General features: G+C 47.7%; 1 protein-coding gene across 1 annotated transcript in view; it reads right to left on the reverse strand.

The window, feature by feature from the left end:
* Nucleotides 1-15,060, reverse strand: part of LOC129044937 (insulin receptor-like) — a 292,218-nt gene that overhangs the window by 167,447 nt on the left and 109,711 nt on the right. The window contains 5 exon segments of the mRNA XM_063669850.1: nt 1,382-1,632; nt 3,186-3,312; nt 5,780-5,994; nt 7,523-7,667; nt 9,822-9,970. Of these exon segments, the coding sequence (XP_063525920.1) occupies nt 1,382-1,632; nt 3,186-3,312; nt 5,780-5,994; nt 7,523-7,667; nt 9,822-9,970 (887 nt within the window).

Raw genomic sequence — 15,060 nt, forward strand, 5'->3', positions numbered from 1 at the left:
CACCATTGCACTCCAGCCTGGGCAACAAGAGGGAAACTCCACCTCAAAACAAACAAACAAACAAACAAAAGGCTGGCATGGTGGCTCATGCCTGTAATCCCACTTTGGGAGGCCAAGGTGGGCGGACTGCAGGTCAAGAGATCGAGACCATCCTGGCCAACATGGTGAAACCCCGTCTCTACTAAAAATACCAAAATTAGCTAGACGTGGTGGCACACCTATAGTTGTAGCTACTCGGGAGGCTGAGGCAGAAGAATCACTTGAACCGGGAAGGGGAGGTTACAGTGAGCTGAGATCACACCACTGCACTCCAGCCTGAGTGAGACTCTGTCTCAAAAAACAAAACAAAACAAAACAAAAATTAGCCAAGTGTGGTGGCGCACACCTGTAATCCCAGCAACTTGGGAGGCTGAGGCAGGAGAATCACTTGAACCTGGGAGGTGGAGGTTGCAGTGAGTCCAGATCGTGCCACTGCACTCCAGCCTGGGTGACAGAGTAAGACTCCATCTCAAACAAATAAACAAAACATAATTAAATTGCTATGAAATACTCCAGGCCAAAACAAACAACGAAACAAAAAGAAGTAACAAGTGGGAAAAGGGACGAAGCGTCAAGATGAAACAAAAATGACCAAAGGCTGAAGCTGGAAGGTGGCTAACTATGGGGTTGTTGTTCTTTCTATGTTGTGAATATTTGACAATTTTTCATAATAGGATGAAAAATATAAATATTCCCATCAAGTGGCTTGTTGCTACTGCCTCATCTGAAACTATAAGCCTCAATACCCAGCTCCTTTAAAAGCCAATAACTGACTGGGTGAGGTGGCTCACACTTCTAATCCCAGGACTTTGGGAGGCCGAGGCAGGAGGATCACTTGAGGCCAGGGGTTCAAGACCAGCCTGGGTAATATAGCAACATTCTGTCTCTACAAAAAATACAAAAATTAGCTGGGTGTGGTGGTGCATGCCTGTAGTCCCAGCTACTCAGAAGGCTGAGGTGGGAGAATTACTTGAACCTGGGAGGCAGAGGTTGCAGTGAGCCGAGATCATGCCATTGCACTCCAGTCCAGGTGACAGAGTGAGACTTCGTCTCAAAAAAAAAAAAAAAAGCCACACATGATGGTATACTCTGGTAGTTCCTTCTGCTTAGGAGGCTGAGGCAGGAGGATTGCTTGAGCCCGGGAGTTTGAGGCTGCAGTGAGCCATGATCATGCCACTGCACTGCACTCCAGCCTGGGCGACAAAGTAAGACCCTGTCTAAAAAAAAAAAAAAAAAGCCAATAACCATATCAAGGAGCATTTTATACAACCTCACTGCATCAGCCTGTTAAAAGCAAGAGGTCTGATTCACATACGAATTCACATTCCCAAGACACACTCACTGGTGGCATCTGTCTGGACATAAATGATGTCACTCTTGGCCCCATAGGTCTGGCGTTCATCCGAAAAGGTGACCAGGGTCTTCACAAAGATGGCATACTGGGTCCAGGGCTTGAGACCCCGCATCAGCCATCCTGGGTGGTTCTGTGATTTGGGGTCGTTGGACCTCAGGGGTGGGTCAATGTCTACCACCGTCCAGCTGTTGGAACCACACGCATCCTGCCCGTCGAACTCCGTCACATTCTGATAAGGGCTTTCAAGACAAAACAGCAGAAGGCAGTTACCCTTACAAGACTATCACACTGAGTGCAGTGTAGATGAGGCCTGGGAAGTTACATCCTATAGGTCACATCTTACTCACCCAACAATCTTATGCCGCAAGAAAAAATAACTCGGGAACAGCCAAAGAGAAAGGAACTGTCAACCCTGACATCTCAATTAAAAAACACAGTTTGGGCATCCCTTATTGAAAATACTTGGGACTTGGCCAAGTGCAGTGGCTCACGCCTGTAATCCCAGCACTTTGGGAGGCTGAGAATGGTGGATCACCAGAGGTCAGGAGGTTGAGACCAGCCTGGCCAACATGGTGAAACCCCATGTCTACTAAAAATACAAAAATTATCCAGGCATGGTGGCAGATGCTTGTAATTCCAGCTATTCAGGAGGCTGAGGCAGGAGAATCGCTTGAACCCGGGAGGCAGAGGTAGCATCAGCTGAGATCGCACCACTGCACTCCAGCCTGGGCAACAAAGAGAAACTGTGTCTCAAAAACATAAATAAATAAATAAATGCTTGGGACCAGAAGTGTTTTGGATTTTGTATGTTTTTGGGTTTTGAAATATTTGCATTTTCCTAGTTTATTTGCATCATACTGGTTCAGCATCTCTAATCTAAAAATCTGAAATCTGAAATGCTCCAATAAGCATCTCCTTTGAGCATCAAGTTGGCCCTCAAAAAGCTTTGGATTTTGGAGCATTATAAATTTCAGATTTTCAGATTAGGGATACTCAATCTGTAATAATAATAATAACAGCAGAAACTCCCTAACAAGTTACTGATAAGATTAGACTGTGTGTAAGTTCTCAGCAAGGCACAAGGTAAATCTTGAGGGCTAGAACTATTTTTAATATTACTACTGGTCAGGTGCGGTGGCTCATGCCTGTAATCCCAGCACTTTGGGAGGCCAAGGTGGGCGATCACCTGAGGTCAGGAGTTCAAGACCAGCCTGGCCAACATGGCAAAACCCATCTCTACAAAAAATACACAAATTAGCCGGGTGTGGTGGTGCATGCCCATAATCCCAGCTACTCAAGAGACTGAGGCAGGAGAATTGCTTGAACCCGGGAGGCAGAGGTTGCAGTGAGCCAAGATCGTGCCACTGCACTGCAGCCTGGGCAACAGAGCAAGAGTCTGTCTCAAAAAAAAAAAAAAAAAAATTTGGGGAAAAAAAAATAGATAAGCAATACATTTGATAACATCCACTCAGTAGACTGAGCTCCTGACTGCTAAGGATGTCTGATGAGACATACACAGGCAAGGCAAAATGCAATATTGCCCCAGGAAACTGGCCAGTCCGGGCTTCTACAGGAAAGCTGTCTGCTTCCATTTTAGGCATTTGATAAAAGCAGATGTTATTGACTTTGCATGCCATTGACTGGTGAGACTGTAAAAAGGAACCTAAGATATTTATTCCAGGAGGAGGGAGATAGAGAGGAACCCAAGAGGGGAAGATTGGAGCACAAACGTAGCAAGCACAGAGCCAGCCGGCCCTCACCTCCGCAGCGTCTCTCTAACTCTTCTACTTACGCCTCTTTGTAGAATGGCATGAACCCCAAGAGGTCTTGGAAGTCGGGGGGCCAGTACGGCTCCCATCTCAGCAAGATCTTGTCAAAAGATGTCCGAATGTAAGAAAATTTAAGTAACTCATTTTCACCTGGAAAAGTTAAAACAAAAGGCAAAAACAAGCTATTTCAGTGTAGTTTCAGACCAAAGCCTGGGACCCCCACACTTCCTGGAGGGACCGTGAGAAGGGAGAGGTCAGGCTGCTATTCCCTTAAGGGTCTCCTCCCCATGTGCCTGGCTGAGTATGAATGGCGGAAGATTCAAAGGTAAGAACCAGTTTTGCAACTTGGCCACTCACACTCACACTCACGTAAGCCAATGACTTGACTCACCCAGTCAACTGAATAAGCGCAGTCTGTACCCACGCAAGAAGGACAACCAGCCAATAGTTATTGGAGGAAGGGATTTCCAAGGGTGATGTTTGTCCTGACACAATGTTGTGTCACACATGGACTTGTAAGACTGATCTGGAAGGAGATGCAACTCCAGTGCAAATAAACCCATGCCAAGTGAGTTTAGAGAGCCTGCAGATCATTAGGCATCGGAGAGACACATCTAAGTAATTCTCTCTGCCTAGAAAACAAACCCTCTCCTAAACCTCACCCCAACCTCGCTCTCTCTCCTTGCACTACATTTTTTTTTGAGACAGTCTTGCTCTGTCGCCAAGGCTGGAGTGCAGTGGCATATCTGCTCATTATAACCTCCGCCTACCGGGTTTAAGCAATTCTCATGCCTCAGCCTCTCAAGTAGCTGGGATTACAGGACCCACCACCACACCCAGCTAGTTTTTGTATTTTTTTTTTTTAGTAGAGATGGGGTTTCACCACATTGGCCAGGCTGGTCTCGAACTCCTGACCTCAAGTGATCTGCACGCCTCGGCCTCCCAAAGTGCTGGGATTCCAGGCATGAGCCACCATGCCCAGCCCTTACACTACATTTTGACATAAGTAACTAACTCCCCATGAAGGTGTCCCAGAAGCCCTTGGCAGCTCACTGTTTAGAATCTGTCAGGGAAGTGCAGTCAGCAAGCAGCCTGCAGCTGCAGAAACTGCAGGACCCGCTGTAGCATTCCAGCCAAGACCGGACTCTCCCTGGACAGCCCCCACCTATGACTGAGCTTGGTGGATGCCTGGCCGTCCCTTTGCAATGCAGAACTTCCCTGCAGACAACCGTGGCTTTGATCTCTTTCTGGGTTTGGCCAAGACTCAGGGATGCATCACCGTCTGAGACTCTCCCAGCCCTATCCTCCCTCCTTCCCACTCTCTGTTCACAGAGGTCACGCTATTGTCAAAAGGCTCTTCATGGCTGGGCATGGTGGCTCACACCTGTAATCTCAGCACTTTGGGAGGCCGAGGTGGGAGGATCACCTGAGGTCAGGAGTTCAAGACCACCCTGGCCAACATGGCAAAACCCTGTCTCTACTAAAAATACAAAAAAAATTAGCCAGGCTTGGTGACATGTGCCTGTAATCTCAGCTACTCTGGAGGCTGAGGCGAGAGAATTACCTGAACCCAGGAGGAGGAGGTTGCAGTGAGCCAAGATCACACCACTGCACTCCAGCCCTGGGTGACAGAGCAAGACTCTGTCTCAAAAAAAAAAAAAAAAAAAAAAAAAAGAAGAAGCTCTTCCTCTGTTTCATATTCCATGAATATTACCCTCAATACATTTTCTGCACTCCTAACTTCAACTTGGCAGTCACTTCCCAGGAGATGCAGACTGACATAGGTATTGTACTCAACTTTGAAGTCTTCAGCATCAGCCTGATACACATATAAGAAGGTGTCATCCATTCATCCATCATTCATTCATCCATTCATTCAGTGCTTGTATGACTTCATCCCGTATCCGGTACTATATTGCACAGTAAGCATAGTGATAATATTAATAAATGTGCAGAATCTGCCCTCAGTAAGAAAGCCTATCACCCAATGAGTTGTTAGAGGGAAGTAATACCCCCTGGGGGTGACTGTGATAGATGAGAGAGGACAGCCACATTATCTGGTTTGTGGACCACTTACAGCAGGGGTCCCTAGCCCCTGGGCCACAGACCAGTACTTATCCATGGCCTGTTAGGAACAGGGCTGTACAGTAGGAGGTGAGTGATGGATGAGCAAGTGAAGCTTCATCTGTATTTACAGTCACTCCCCATCGCTTGCATGACCACCTGAGTTCTGCTAATCCTGTCAGATTAGCAGCGGCATTAGATTCTCATAGAAGCGTGAACCCTATTGTGAACTGTGTACGTGAGGGATCTAGACTGCACACTCCTTATGAAAATCTAATGCCTGATGATCTGTCACTGTCTCCCATCACCCCCAGCTGGGACCATCTAGTTGCAGGAACACAAGCTCAGGGTTCCCACTGATTCTACATGATGGTGAGTTGTACAATGCTTTCATTATATATTACAATGTAATCATAATAGGAATAAAGTGCACAATAAATGTAATGTACTTGAATCATGCTGAAACCATCCCCACCCACCACCAGTCCATGGAAAAACCGTCTTCCACTAAACTGGTCCCTTGTGCCAAAAAGGTTGGGGACCAGTGACTTACAGGATGCCTGGTCCCCATTGGTCTTCAGGGCAATGTCGTTTCTCTCCTGGCGCCCCTTGGTTCCTGAAACTTCTTCCATCTTGTGGATTTCTGACAAGCAGAGTTTGGGGTTATAGTGGAAGAAGAGTTTCCCCTGAGTGATGGTGAGGTTGTGTTTGCTCCAATCCCAGAGCTGCCTTAGGTTCTGGTTGTCCAAGGCATAGAAGGAGTAGTTCCTATGGAAATAACACACACATCTAGCCATTCAACGGCTGGGCTTCTACAACTCCAAGACGGTATGGCCATGCTCGGAGTTGATCTTGTTCAGTGCTACATCCCTAATCCTCTCCACTTGCTTGGCACATACTCAACACATATTTGTTGAATGTGGATAACAGAGGAAGTTGAGGAAGTTTTCATGGCCAAGGAAGGAGGCTCAGCTCAGTCTTGAAGGGGGGTGGTGAGTCTGTGATGGACTCAGGAATAGGTTTTGCAGAAACCAATTCCTATTCTGCAAATAGGGGAAATATTGATAACACAGAGGCACCTAAGCTGAGTTCAGGGAAGAGCAAAGTAGCCTGTTTTGGCCAATAGGTGACAGGAAATAGCTGTAGTTGCAATGGACCAGACCCTCTAGTATACTGCATGCCAGACCAAGACCAAGAACATGTGGCCATCCTTAATAAGCAGAAAGGAGCCATTGAAGGTTTTTGCTTGTTTGTTTGTTTGTTTTTTTATTGAGATGGAGTCTCACTCTGGTGCTCAGGCTGGAGTGCAGATAATATAGTCTAAACTATATTGTTTAGACCACCTTCTCAAGTCCCTTACCAGCTCACATTGATTAACATGTCCTTTTGTCCCTTTCCCCATTTGCTGTCTGTTCTACAGATGTGAGGCTGGGGCTGAGGCAGCCATCTTGTGACCACGAGGAGCACAAAGATGGAAAGAATCTGGGTCTTCCACAGACCTCCTGCCTATGAGTCAATCTTGATCTAGCTAGTTTGAGTTTCTGCTGTTTTGCTAATAGAGTTTCTAGGACCTCAAGGAGAAGGTTGGAATATACTGGAATATACTGAGATGGAGTTCATCCCAGAAATTAGGATGGACAATTGGGACTAAGAGGGAATGTCCATTTTATGCATGCTAAACTCTACTCACAATGCAGCCCAAACAGCAAATTTAGCAAAAATTCCAGCCTGTACCCTTGGAGGATGGGCACCAAGGTTGGGCTGCTCCCACTTTTGTTTCTCAAGAATGACTATAAAAAAGCTTTTACAATTTTTGGCTGGATGGACCTTTAGGCACATTCCAAGTTCTTTTCTCCCAAGGTTTTGCCAGGTACACTTTTATTTGTTTTTTTAAAAAATCTTTAAGTTTTTCTTTTTCATTTCTTTTTTTTTTTTTTGGACGGAGTCTCACTCTATCACCCAAGCTGGAGTGCAGTAGTGTGATCTTGGCTCACTGCAACCTCTGCCTCCCAGGTTCAAGCTATTCTCCTGCCTCAGCCACCCAAGTAGCTGGGATTACAGGCGTGCACCACCACACCTGACTAATTTTTGTACTTTTAGTAGAGACAGGGTTTCACCATGTTGGCCAGGCTGGTCTCGAACTCCCTGCCTCAAGTGATCTGCCCCCGCTGGCCTCCCAAAATGCTGGGATTACAGGCATCAGCCACCGCGCCTGACCGAAAAAATCCTTAAGTTTTTCTAATGCACGAACTTCCTAGTTAGCACTCAGGCCATACACACAATCAGGCCCACGTACCTGATTTCCAAGGTCTCTCCTCGAATCAGATGTAACTTCCGGAAGAAGGAAAGTGACACCAGAGCGTAGGATCGGCGGATTTTTAGATACCCTGAAATTTCTTCAATGAGGCCGAGGTTGGCTTCTAGCTCAGCTGCCAGATTGTCTAAGGAAAGGAGAGAATATCCAGTGGGTTTCTATAGAAATATTTCAATCTTCTCATGATTCTCCATGGTGAGAAGATAACCCTCAGGCTGCAAATGACTGGACATACCCAGCTCAAAACTCATCATGCTTAGAACACAATCTGAAGTCCTTAGCATTCCTTAAATGGGTCAAGCATACTTCTGCCCCAGGACCTTGGCACTGGCTGCCTCTGTTGCTCAGAATATTATTCCACCACATATCTCCTTGACTTGTTCCATCATCATCTCAAACCCTCCTTTCCCACACCAGAGAGTTCTCTAAAATAGCAACCCCAGGCTTGGTGCCGGTGGCTCACGCCTGTAATCCCAGCACCTTGGGAGGGCAAGGCAGGTGGATCACTTGAGGTCAGGAGTTCAAGACCACCCTGGCCAACATGGTGAAACCCTGTCTCTACTAAAACTACAAAAAAAAAAAAAAAAAAAAAAAAGCAACCCCTTTTAGTCTCCATTTCAGAGGTTGACAAATGACAGCCCACTGGCCAAATTCCACCTGTTTTGTAAATAAAGTTTTATTGGAACAAAGCCATGCCCGCTAGCTGACATGGGTCTATGGCTGTTTTCATATTACAACAGCAGAGTTGAGTGGTTATGGCAGAGATTGCCCGGCCTGCTGGGCTGAATATATTCATGAAAGAGCCCTTTATAGGGAAAAGTTGCCCATTTCCATTCCACCTATTCCCCTGCTGCACTTCCGTTCAAAGCACAGACCACAACCTGACCTTACAATATCTGTCGATTTACTTATGCACAAAAATCCATCAAGGTAAAGACTTTCCCTTACTCACTGTGAGTATTCAATACATGTTTGTTAAAGAAATAAACAAAGGAATGCCTTTTTGCCTGACATGGTATTTCTTTTCTTTTCTTTTTTTTTTTTTGAAATGGAGTCTTGGTCTACAGCCCAGGCTGGAGTGCAGTGGTGCAATCTCGGCACACTGCAACCTCTGCCTTCCAGGTTCAAGCGATTCTCCTGCCTCAGCCTCCCAAGTAGCTGGGATTACAGGCGTGCACCACCACACCTGACTAATTTTTGTACTTTTAGTAGAGACGGGGTTTCACCATGTTAGCCAGGCTGGTCTCGAACTCCCCGCCTCAAGTGATCTGCCCACCTCAGCCTCCCAAAGTGCTGGGATTACAGGCATGAGCCACAGCGCCTGGCTTTTTTTTTTTTTTTGAGATGGAGTCTCACTCTGTCGCCCAGGCTGGAGTGCAGTGGCACGATCTCAGCTCATTGCAACCTCCACTTCCTGAGTTCAAGCGATTCTCCTGCCTCAACCTCCTGCGTAGCTGGGATTACAGGCGCGCACCACCAAGCCTGGATAATTTTTTTTGTATTTTTAGTAGAGACGGGGTTTCACCATGTTGGCCAGGCTGGTCTTAAACTTCTGGCCTCAAGTGATCCACCCACCTCGGCCTCCCAAAGTGTTGGGATTACAGGCATGAGCCACTGCACCCAGCCCTGAGATTTATTTCTGAAAACACAGTCTGCAGTTCTGCAAAAGGGCATATTGCCTGATTGTTAAAAACGACAATTCCAAAGCCCGGTGGGGTGGCTCGTATCTGTAATCCCTGCACTTTGAGAGGCTGAGGCAGGAAGATTGCTTGAGCCCAGGAGTTTGAGACCAGCCTGGGCAACATGTGAGAACCTGGCCCTGGAAAAAAATAAAAATAAAAATAAAAATTAGCCAGGCACAGTGACACCTGCCTGTACTCCCAGCTACTTGGGAGGCTGAGGTAGGAGGATTGCATGAGCCCCAGAGTTTGAGGCTACAGTGAGCTAGAGTTGCCCCACTGTACTCCAGCCTGGGCAATGGGACAAGCCCCCATCTCTAAAAATAAAAATAAAAAAATGTAAATGCAGATTCCTGATGCCCCAACTCCCAATGTAGAAAATGAGAATCTCAAGGTTAGTAAGGCCAAGACTGAGCTGTTCATTTCAGGTTTTGAGGCAGACTCCCAGCATGGTTCTATAAATGGGGGAGCCACTGAATGACCATCCTAAAAGTGCTTTAGGAGCATGCAGCAGAGTCTGCACTGCTTTTCTTTCCCGCTCACAGCTCAGAGGGACATGGAGCCCAACAGGCACCCCCGACGCCCCCACAGAGAGCACTCACTGCCTCCTCAAATGTTGATGATCAGACTCCCGTTGATGACGGTGCATCCTCAGAGTTCCTGGGCAGATGTCACCGAGTCGATGGTCTTCTCGCCTTCTAGGAGGTGGCACACCTTGGGACAGGGACCCAGGCATGGGGTGCACAGCAAGCTAAGGATGGAGCAGAGAGAGAGAGACGGGGGGGCAGGGGTTCAGGGTATCCAAGGTCCTTCAGACATCTCAGGCATCTTTCTGCCTGATATGGTATTTCTTTGTGTGTGTGTGTTTGTGTGACAGAGCCTCGCTCTGTTGCCCAGGCTGGAGTGCAGTGGTGCGATCTCAGCTCACTGCAACCTCTGCCTTCTGGATTCAAGAGATTCTCCTGCCTCAGCCTCCACAGTAGCTGGGATTACAGGTGTCCACCACCGCGCCTCGCTAATTTTTCTATTTTTGAGTAGAGACAGGATTTTACCATGTTGGCCAGGCTGGTCTCAAACTCCTGACCTCAAGTGATCCACTCGCCTCGGCCTCCCAAAGTGCTGGGATTACAGCTGTGAGCCACTGCACCCAGCCTTTTCTGCATGTGACAATATTTCTGAAAACACAGTCCGCCGATCTGCAATAGGGCATATCGCTTGATTGTTAAAAATGTAGATTCTGGAGCCGGGCGTGGTGGCTCCTGTCTGTCATCCCTGCACTTTGAGAGGCCAAGGAGGGAGGGTTGCTTGAGCCTGGGAGTTCGAGAACAGCCTGGGAAGACAGCACACTATGCAGGGTCTCAAGTGATGGCATAAGTCCATCATGCTATGGCAAGGTCTCCTGACCTCAGCATTGTTCACATTTGGGGCCGAGTAATTCTCCACTGTGGTAGTGGGGGTGGCATCCTCTGCATTGGAGGACATTGAGCAGCATCCCTAGGCTCCACTCACGAGCTGCCAGTAGCATCCCTCCCACAGGTTGTGGCAATTAAAAATGTCCTCCAGGAGGCTGGGCGCGGTGGCTCACACCTGTAATCCCAGCAGTTTGGGAGGCTGAGGTGGGTGAATCACGAGGCCAGAAGATCGAGACCATCCTGACTAACACAGTGAAACCCTGTCTCTACTAAAAACACAAAAAATTAGCCAGGCGTGGTGGTGGACGCCTGTAGTACCAGCTACTCAGGGAGGCTGAGGTAGGAGGATAGCATGAACCCAGGAGGCGGAGCTTGCAGTGAGCTGAGATTGCGCCACTGCACTCTAGCCTGGGCGACAGACCCAGACTCTGTCTCAAAAAAAAAAAAAAAAAATGTCCTCTGGGCCAGGTGCAGTGGCTCATGCCTATAATCCCAGCACTTTGGGAGTCCGAGGCAGGCAGATTACCTGAGGTCAGGAGTTTGAGACCAGCCTGGCCAACATGGTAAAATCTTGTCTCTACTAAAAACACAAAAATTAGCTGGGCATGGTGGTGCATGCCTGTAATCTCAGCTACTCAGGAGACTGAGGTAGGAGAATCGCTTGGACCTGGGAGGCAGAGGTTGCAGTGAGCCGAGATAGCGCCACTGCACTCCAGCCTGGGAGACACAGCCAGACTCCATCTCAAAAAAAAAAAAAAAAGTCCCCCAACATTGCCAAAAGTCCCCTGGGGAGGGAGGATGCCAGACTGTCCCCAGAAAAGAACCACTGCCTTAAGTGAAAGACTTAGGCCATTACCCTATGGTTGCAGGTCCTCTTGCTTTTACCCCAAAGTGACAAGACTCATATTTTACCCCAAAGTGATGGGACAGGACTCCTGCTGGACCCCACAGTAATGGGATTCACACCATATCCCATGGAGGCAGGACCATGATCTACCCTGTGCATGACAGCAATGGGACTCATGGCAGTATCATGGCAATATATTTTGGATCTGTGTCCCCACTCAAATCTCATGTCAAATTATAATCCCCAATGTGGGAGGTGGGGCCTGGCGGGAGATGACTGGATCATGGTGGGCGGAGTTCTCATGAATGGTTTAGCACCATACCCCTTGGCAGTGTGTAGTGAGTAAGTTCTCATGAGATCTGGTTGTTTAAATGTATGTAGCACCACCCAGGCATGGTGGCTCATGCCTGTAATTCCAGCACTTTGGGAGGCCAAGGCGAGCAGATCACTTCAGGCCAGGAGTTCCAGACCAGCCTGGCCAACATGGTGAAACCCTGTCTCTACTAAAAATACAAAAATTAGCCAGGTGTGGTGGCGCCCACCTGTAATCCCAGCTACTGGGGAGGCTGAAGCATGAGAATTGCTCGAACTTGTGAGGTGGAGGCTGCAGTGAGCCGAGATTGTGCCACTGCAGCCCAGCCTGAGTGACAGAGTGAGAATCTGTCTCAAGACAAACAAACAAAACTATGTAGCACCTTCCCCCTTTCTCTCCTCCTCCAGTCACGTAAGATGTGCCTACCTCCCCTTTGCTTTCCACCACAATTGTAAGTTTCCTGAGGTCTCCCCAGAAGCAGAACCACTATGCTTCCGTACAGCCTGCAGAACTGTGAGCCAATTAAACCTCTTTTCTTTATAAATCACCCAGTTCCATGTATTCTTTATAGCAGTGCAGAAATGGACTAATGCACGTGGTAATGAGAATGTGCCGTTACCTTGAGCTGATGGGCCTGATGTGGCAGAACTAACAGTTATCCCAACATGGCAGAATTCAACCTGCTACTCCAAGGAGACAGGACATTTGCTGTTCTGTGTGGGATTTGATGCAACTACAGCTGTAACATGACCCCATGTTTAACGGCAAGTGACTTGGGCAGCCTTTGGTTTTGCCAGCCTGCAGCCTGATGCCATCAAACTCACAGCCCCCAGGAGTCCTTTGGGAACCAGTCCTCCCCAACATGGGGTTTCTGAGATCAGTTCTTGGCTGCCAAAGCCCTTCTAGATCCAGGATGGGCACAAGATCCAAGCCAAGCTGAGCACCACCTTCTATTCCTGTGGGGGCTCAGAGGTGGTGGGTACAGAATCAAGTCAGTGCAGTGAGGGTTTTGCTAGAACATGCTGGAAGTGGAAATTGTCTTCCTTCTGGAGGATCTAAGGGTTTTGCCATCTTGCTAGCATGGGGTGAAGGGTGAGGGAGAAGCTGCCTGAAAACAAAACCAACAAAGAGGAAAATAAAGATGAAGGAGACTGATCAGGTACATCGCTTCAGCTTCTTGATACAGCTATACCTGAAGCAACTCCCTGAACTTTTTGGTTATGGGTACCAACAAACTCCTTTAATCTTGGTTAAGTCAATTTTTTTTTGTTTTGTTTTTGTTTTTGTTTTTTTAAGATGGAGTCTCACTCTTGTTGCTCAGGCTGGAGTACAATGGCACGATCTTGGCTCACTGCACCCTCCGCCTCCCAGGTTCAAGTTAATTCTCCTGCCTCAGCCTCCCGAGTAGCTGGGATTACAGGCATGCACCACCATGCCCCATCTAATTTTGTATATATATATATATATTTTTTTTAGTAGAAACAGGGTTTCTCCATTTTGGTCAGGCTGGTCTCGAACTCCTAACCTCCGGTGATCCACCCGCCTCGGCCTCCCAAAGTGCTGGGATTACAGGTGTGAGCCACCGCACCTGGCAAGTTAAGCCAATTTGAGTTGGGGTTCTGGTGCATGAAACCACAAGATTCCCAACTGTTACAGTCTCCATTTCTTCAGCTGAAAATAACACCACTAACACCACAGCTTGTGATGAGGAACTCAATGATGGATACCACAAAAGCACTTCGCACATAGAACACAATTTTATCCGTTGCTACAAGGGTCATTTTTTATTAGTGGCATCATCGTTGCTGCTGCTGTTGTTCTCACACCCCTGGGTATTCAACTCTTCAGAATGATTTTTGTGACTGTAGGGTCATAAAGTATGTATCTGGTCTTCATCCCGGTTCTTGGCACAGAGCTTCAAAAACCCTTGGAATTTTCTGAGTCATAGGAATGCTTTTGTTAGGAGTGTTAGGAATGTTGGGGTGACTTGCGGTGGGGGCCTAGATAACATTAGGGTGGTGGGCAGTCACCAGAAAGAACAACCCTGTGATGGGAGGGCTGGGGCTTTTAGGACCTCCAGGGAGAGGAGGGGGCTGGAAATGGCAGTGTTGAATCACATGGTCAATGATTTCAATCAATCGTGCCTAAGGAATGAGACTCCAATTAAAACTCTGGATACTGGGCTGAGTGCAGTGCTTCACGCCTGTAATCCTAGCACTTTGGGAGGCTGAGGCAGGTGAATCACGAGGTCAGGAGTTCAAGACCAGCTTGGCCAACATGGTGAAACCCCGTCTCTACTAAAAATACAAAAATTAGCCATGCATGGTGGTGCACGCCTGTAGTCCCAGCTACTTGGGAGGCTGAGGCAGGAGAATCGCTTGAACCTGGGATGTGGAGGTTGCAGTGAGCTGAGATTGAGCCACTGCACTCTAGCCTGGGTGACAGAGTGAGACTCCGTCTCAAAACAAACAAACAAACAAACAAAAACTCTGGACACCGAAGCTCAGTAGTATTTCCCAGTTGGTGGACACATCAGTATGTCAAGAGGGTGATACGTGCTGTTGCCATAAGGAGGCAATATGGAAATTCTGCATCTAGAACTCTCCCAGATCTTGCCCTATGTGTATCCTTTATAATAAAACTATAATTGTATAGCAGGGTTTTTAAATTTGAGACAAGATCTTGCTCTGCCACCCAGGCTGGGGTGCACTGGCACAATCTTAGCTCACTGCAGCCTCGAACTCCTGGGCTCAAGCGATCCTCCTCCTTAAGCCCCCCAAGTACCTGGGACTACAGGCATGCACCCCCACACCTGGCTAATGTTTTTAAATATTTTAGAGATGGGGTCTCGCTATGTTGTCCGGGCTGGTCTCAAAACTCTAGGCTCAAGTGAGTCTCCCACCTTGGCCTCCCAAAGTGCTGGGATTACAGGCACGAGCCACCACACCTGGCCAGGTTTATTTTCGTTCAGTGAGTTCCTTCTAGTAAATTATCAAACCCAAAGAGTTTGTGGGAATCCCCCAATTTAGAGCCAGTTAGTCAGAAGTGTGGGTGGCTGGGGGAGCCCCAAGATGCTGCCAGTGCCTGAAGCAAGGGAAATCTCATGGAGGGCTGAGCCTTAAACTTGTGGAGTCTGATGCTAACTTTAGAGGAGGATGGTGTCAGAACGGTGTTGCAGTACACCCAGGTAGTGGCAGAACAGCTGAGGCAGAAACAAAATACTGACCAAATGTTTGACTTCTTTTATTGCCTCTATTCTTATTATGTGG

This window comes from Pongo pygmaeus, chromosome 8 (assembly GCF_028885625.2).
Source record: "Pongo pygmaeus isolate AG05252 chromosome 8, NHGRI_mPonPyg2-v2.0_pri, whole genome shotgun sequence".
In the NCBI taxonomy this organism is placed as follows: Eukaryota; Metazoa; Chordata; class Mammalia; order Primates; family Hominidae; genus Pongo; species Pongo pygmaeus.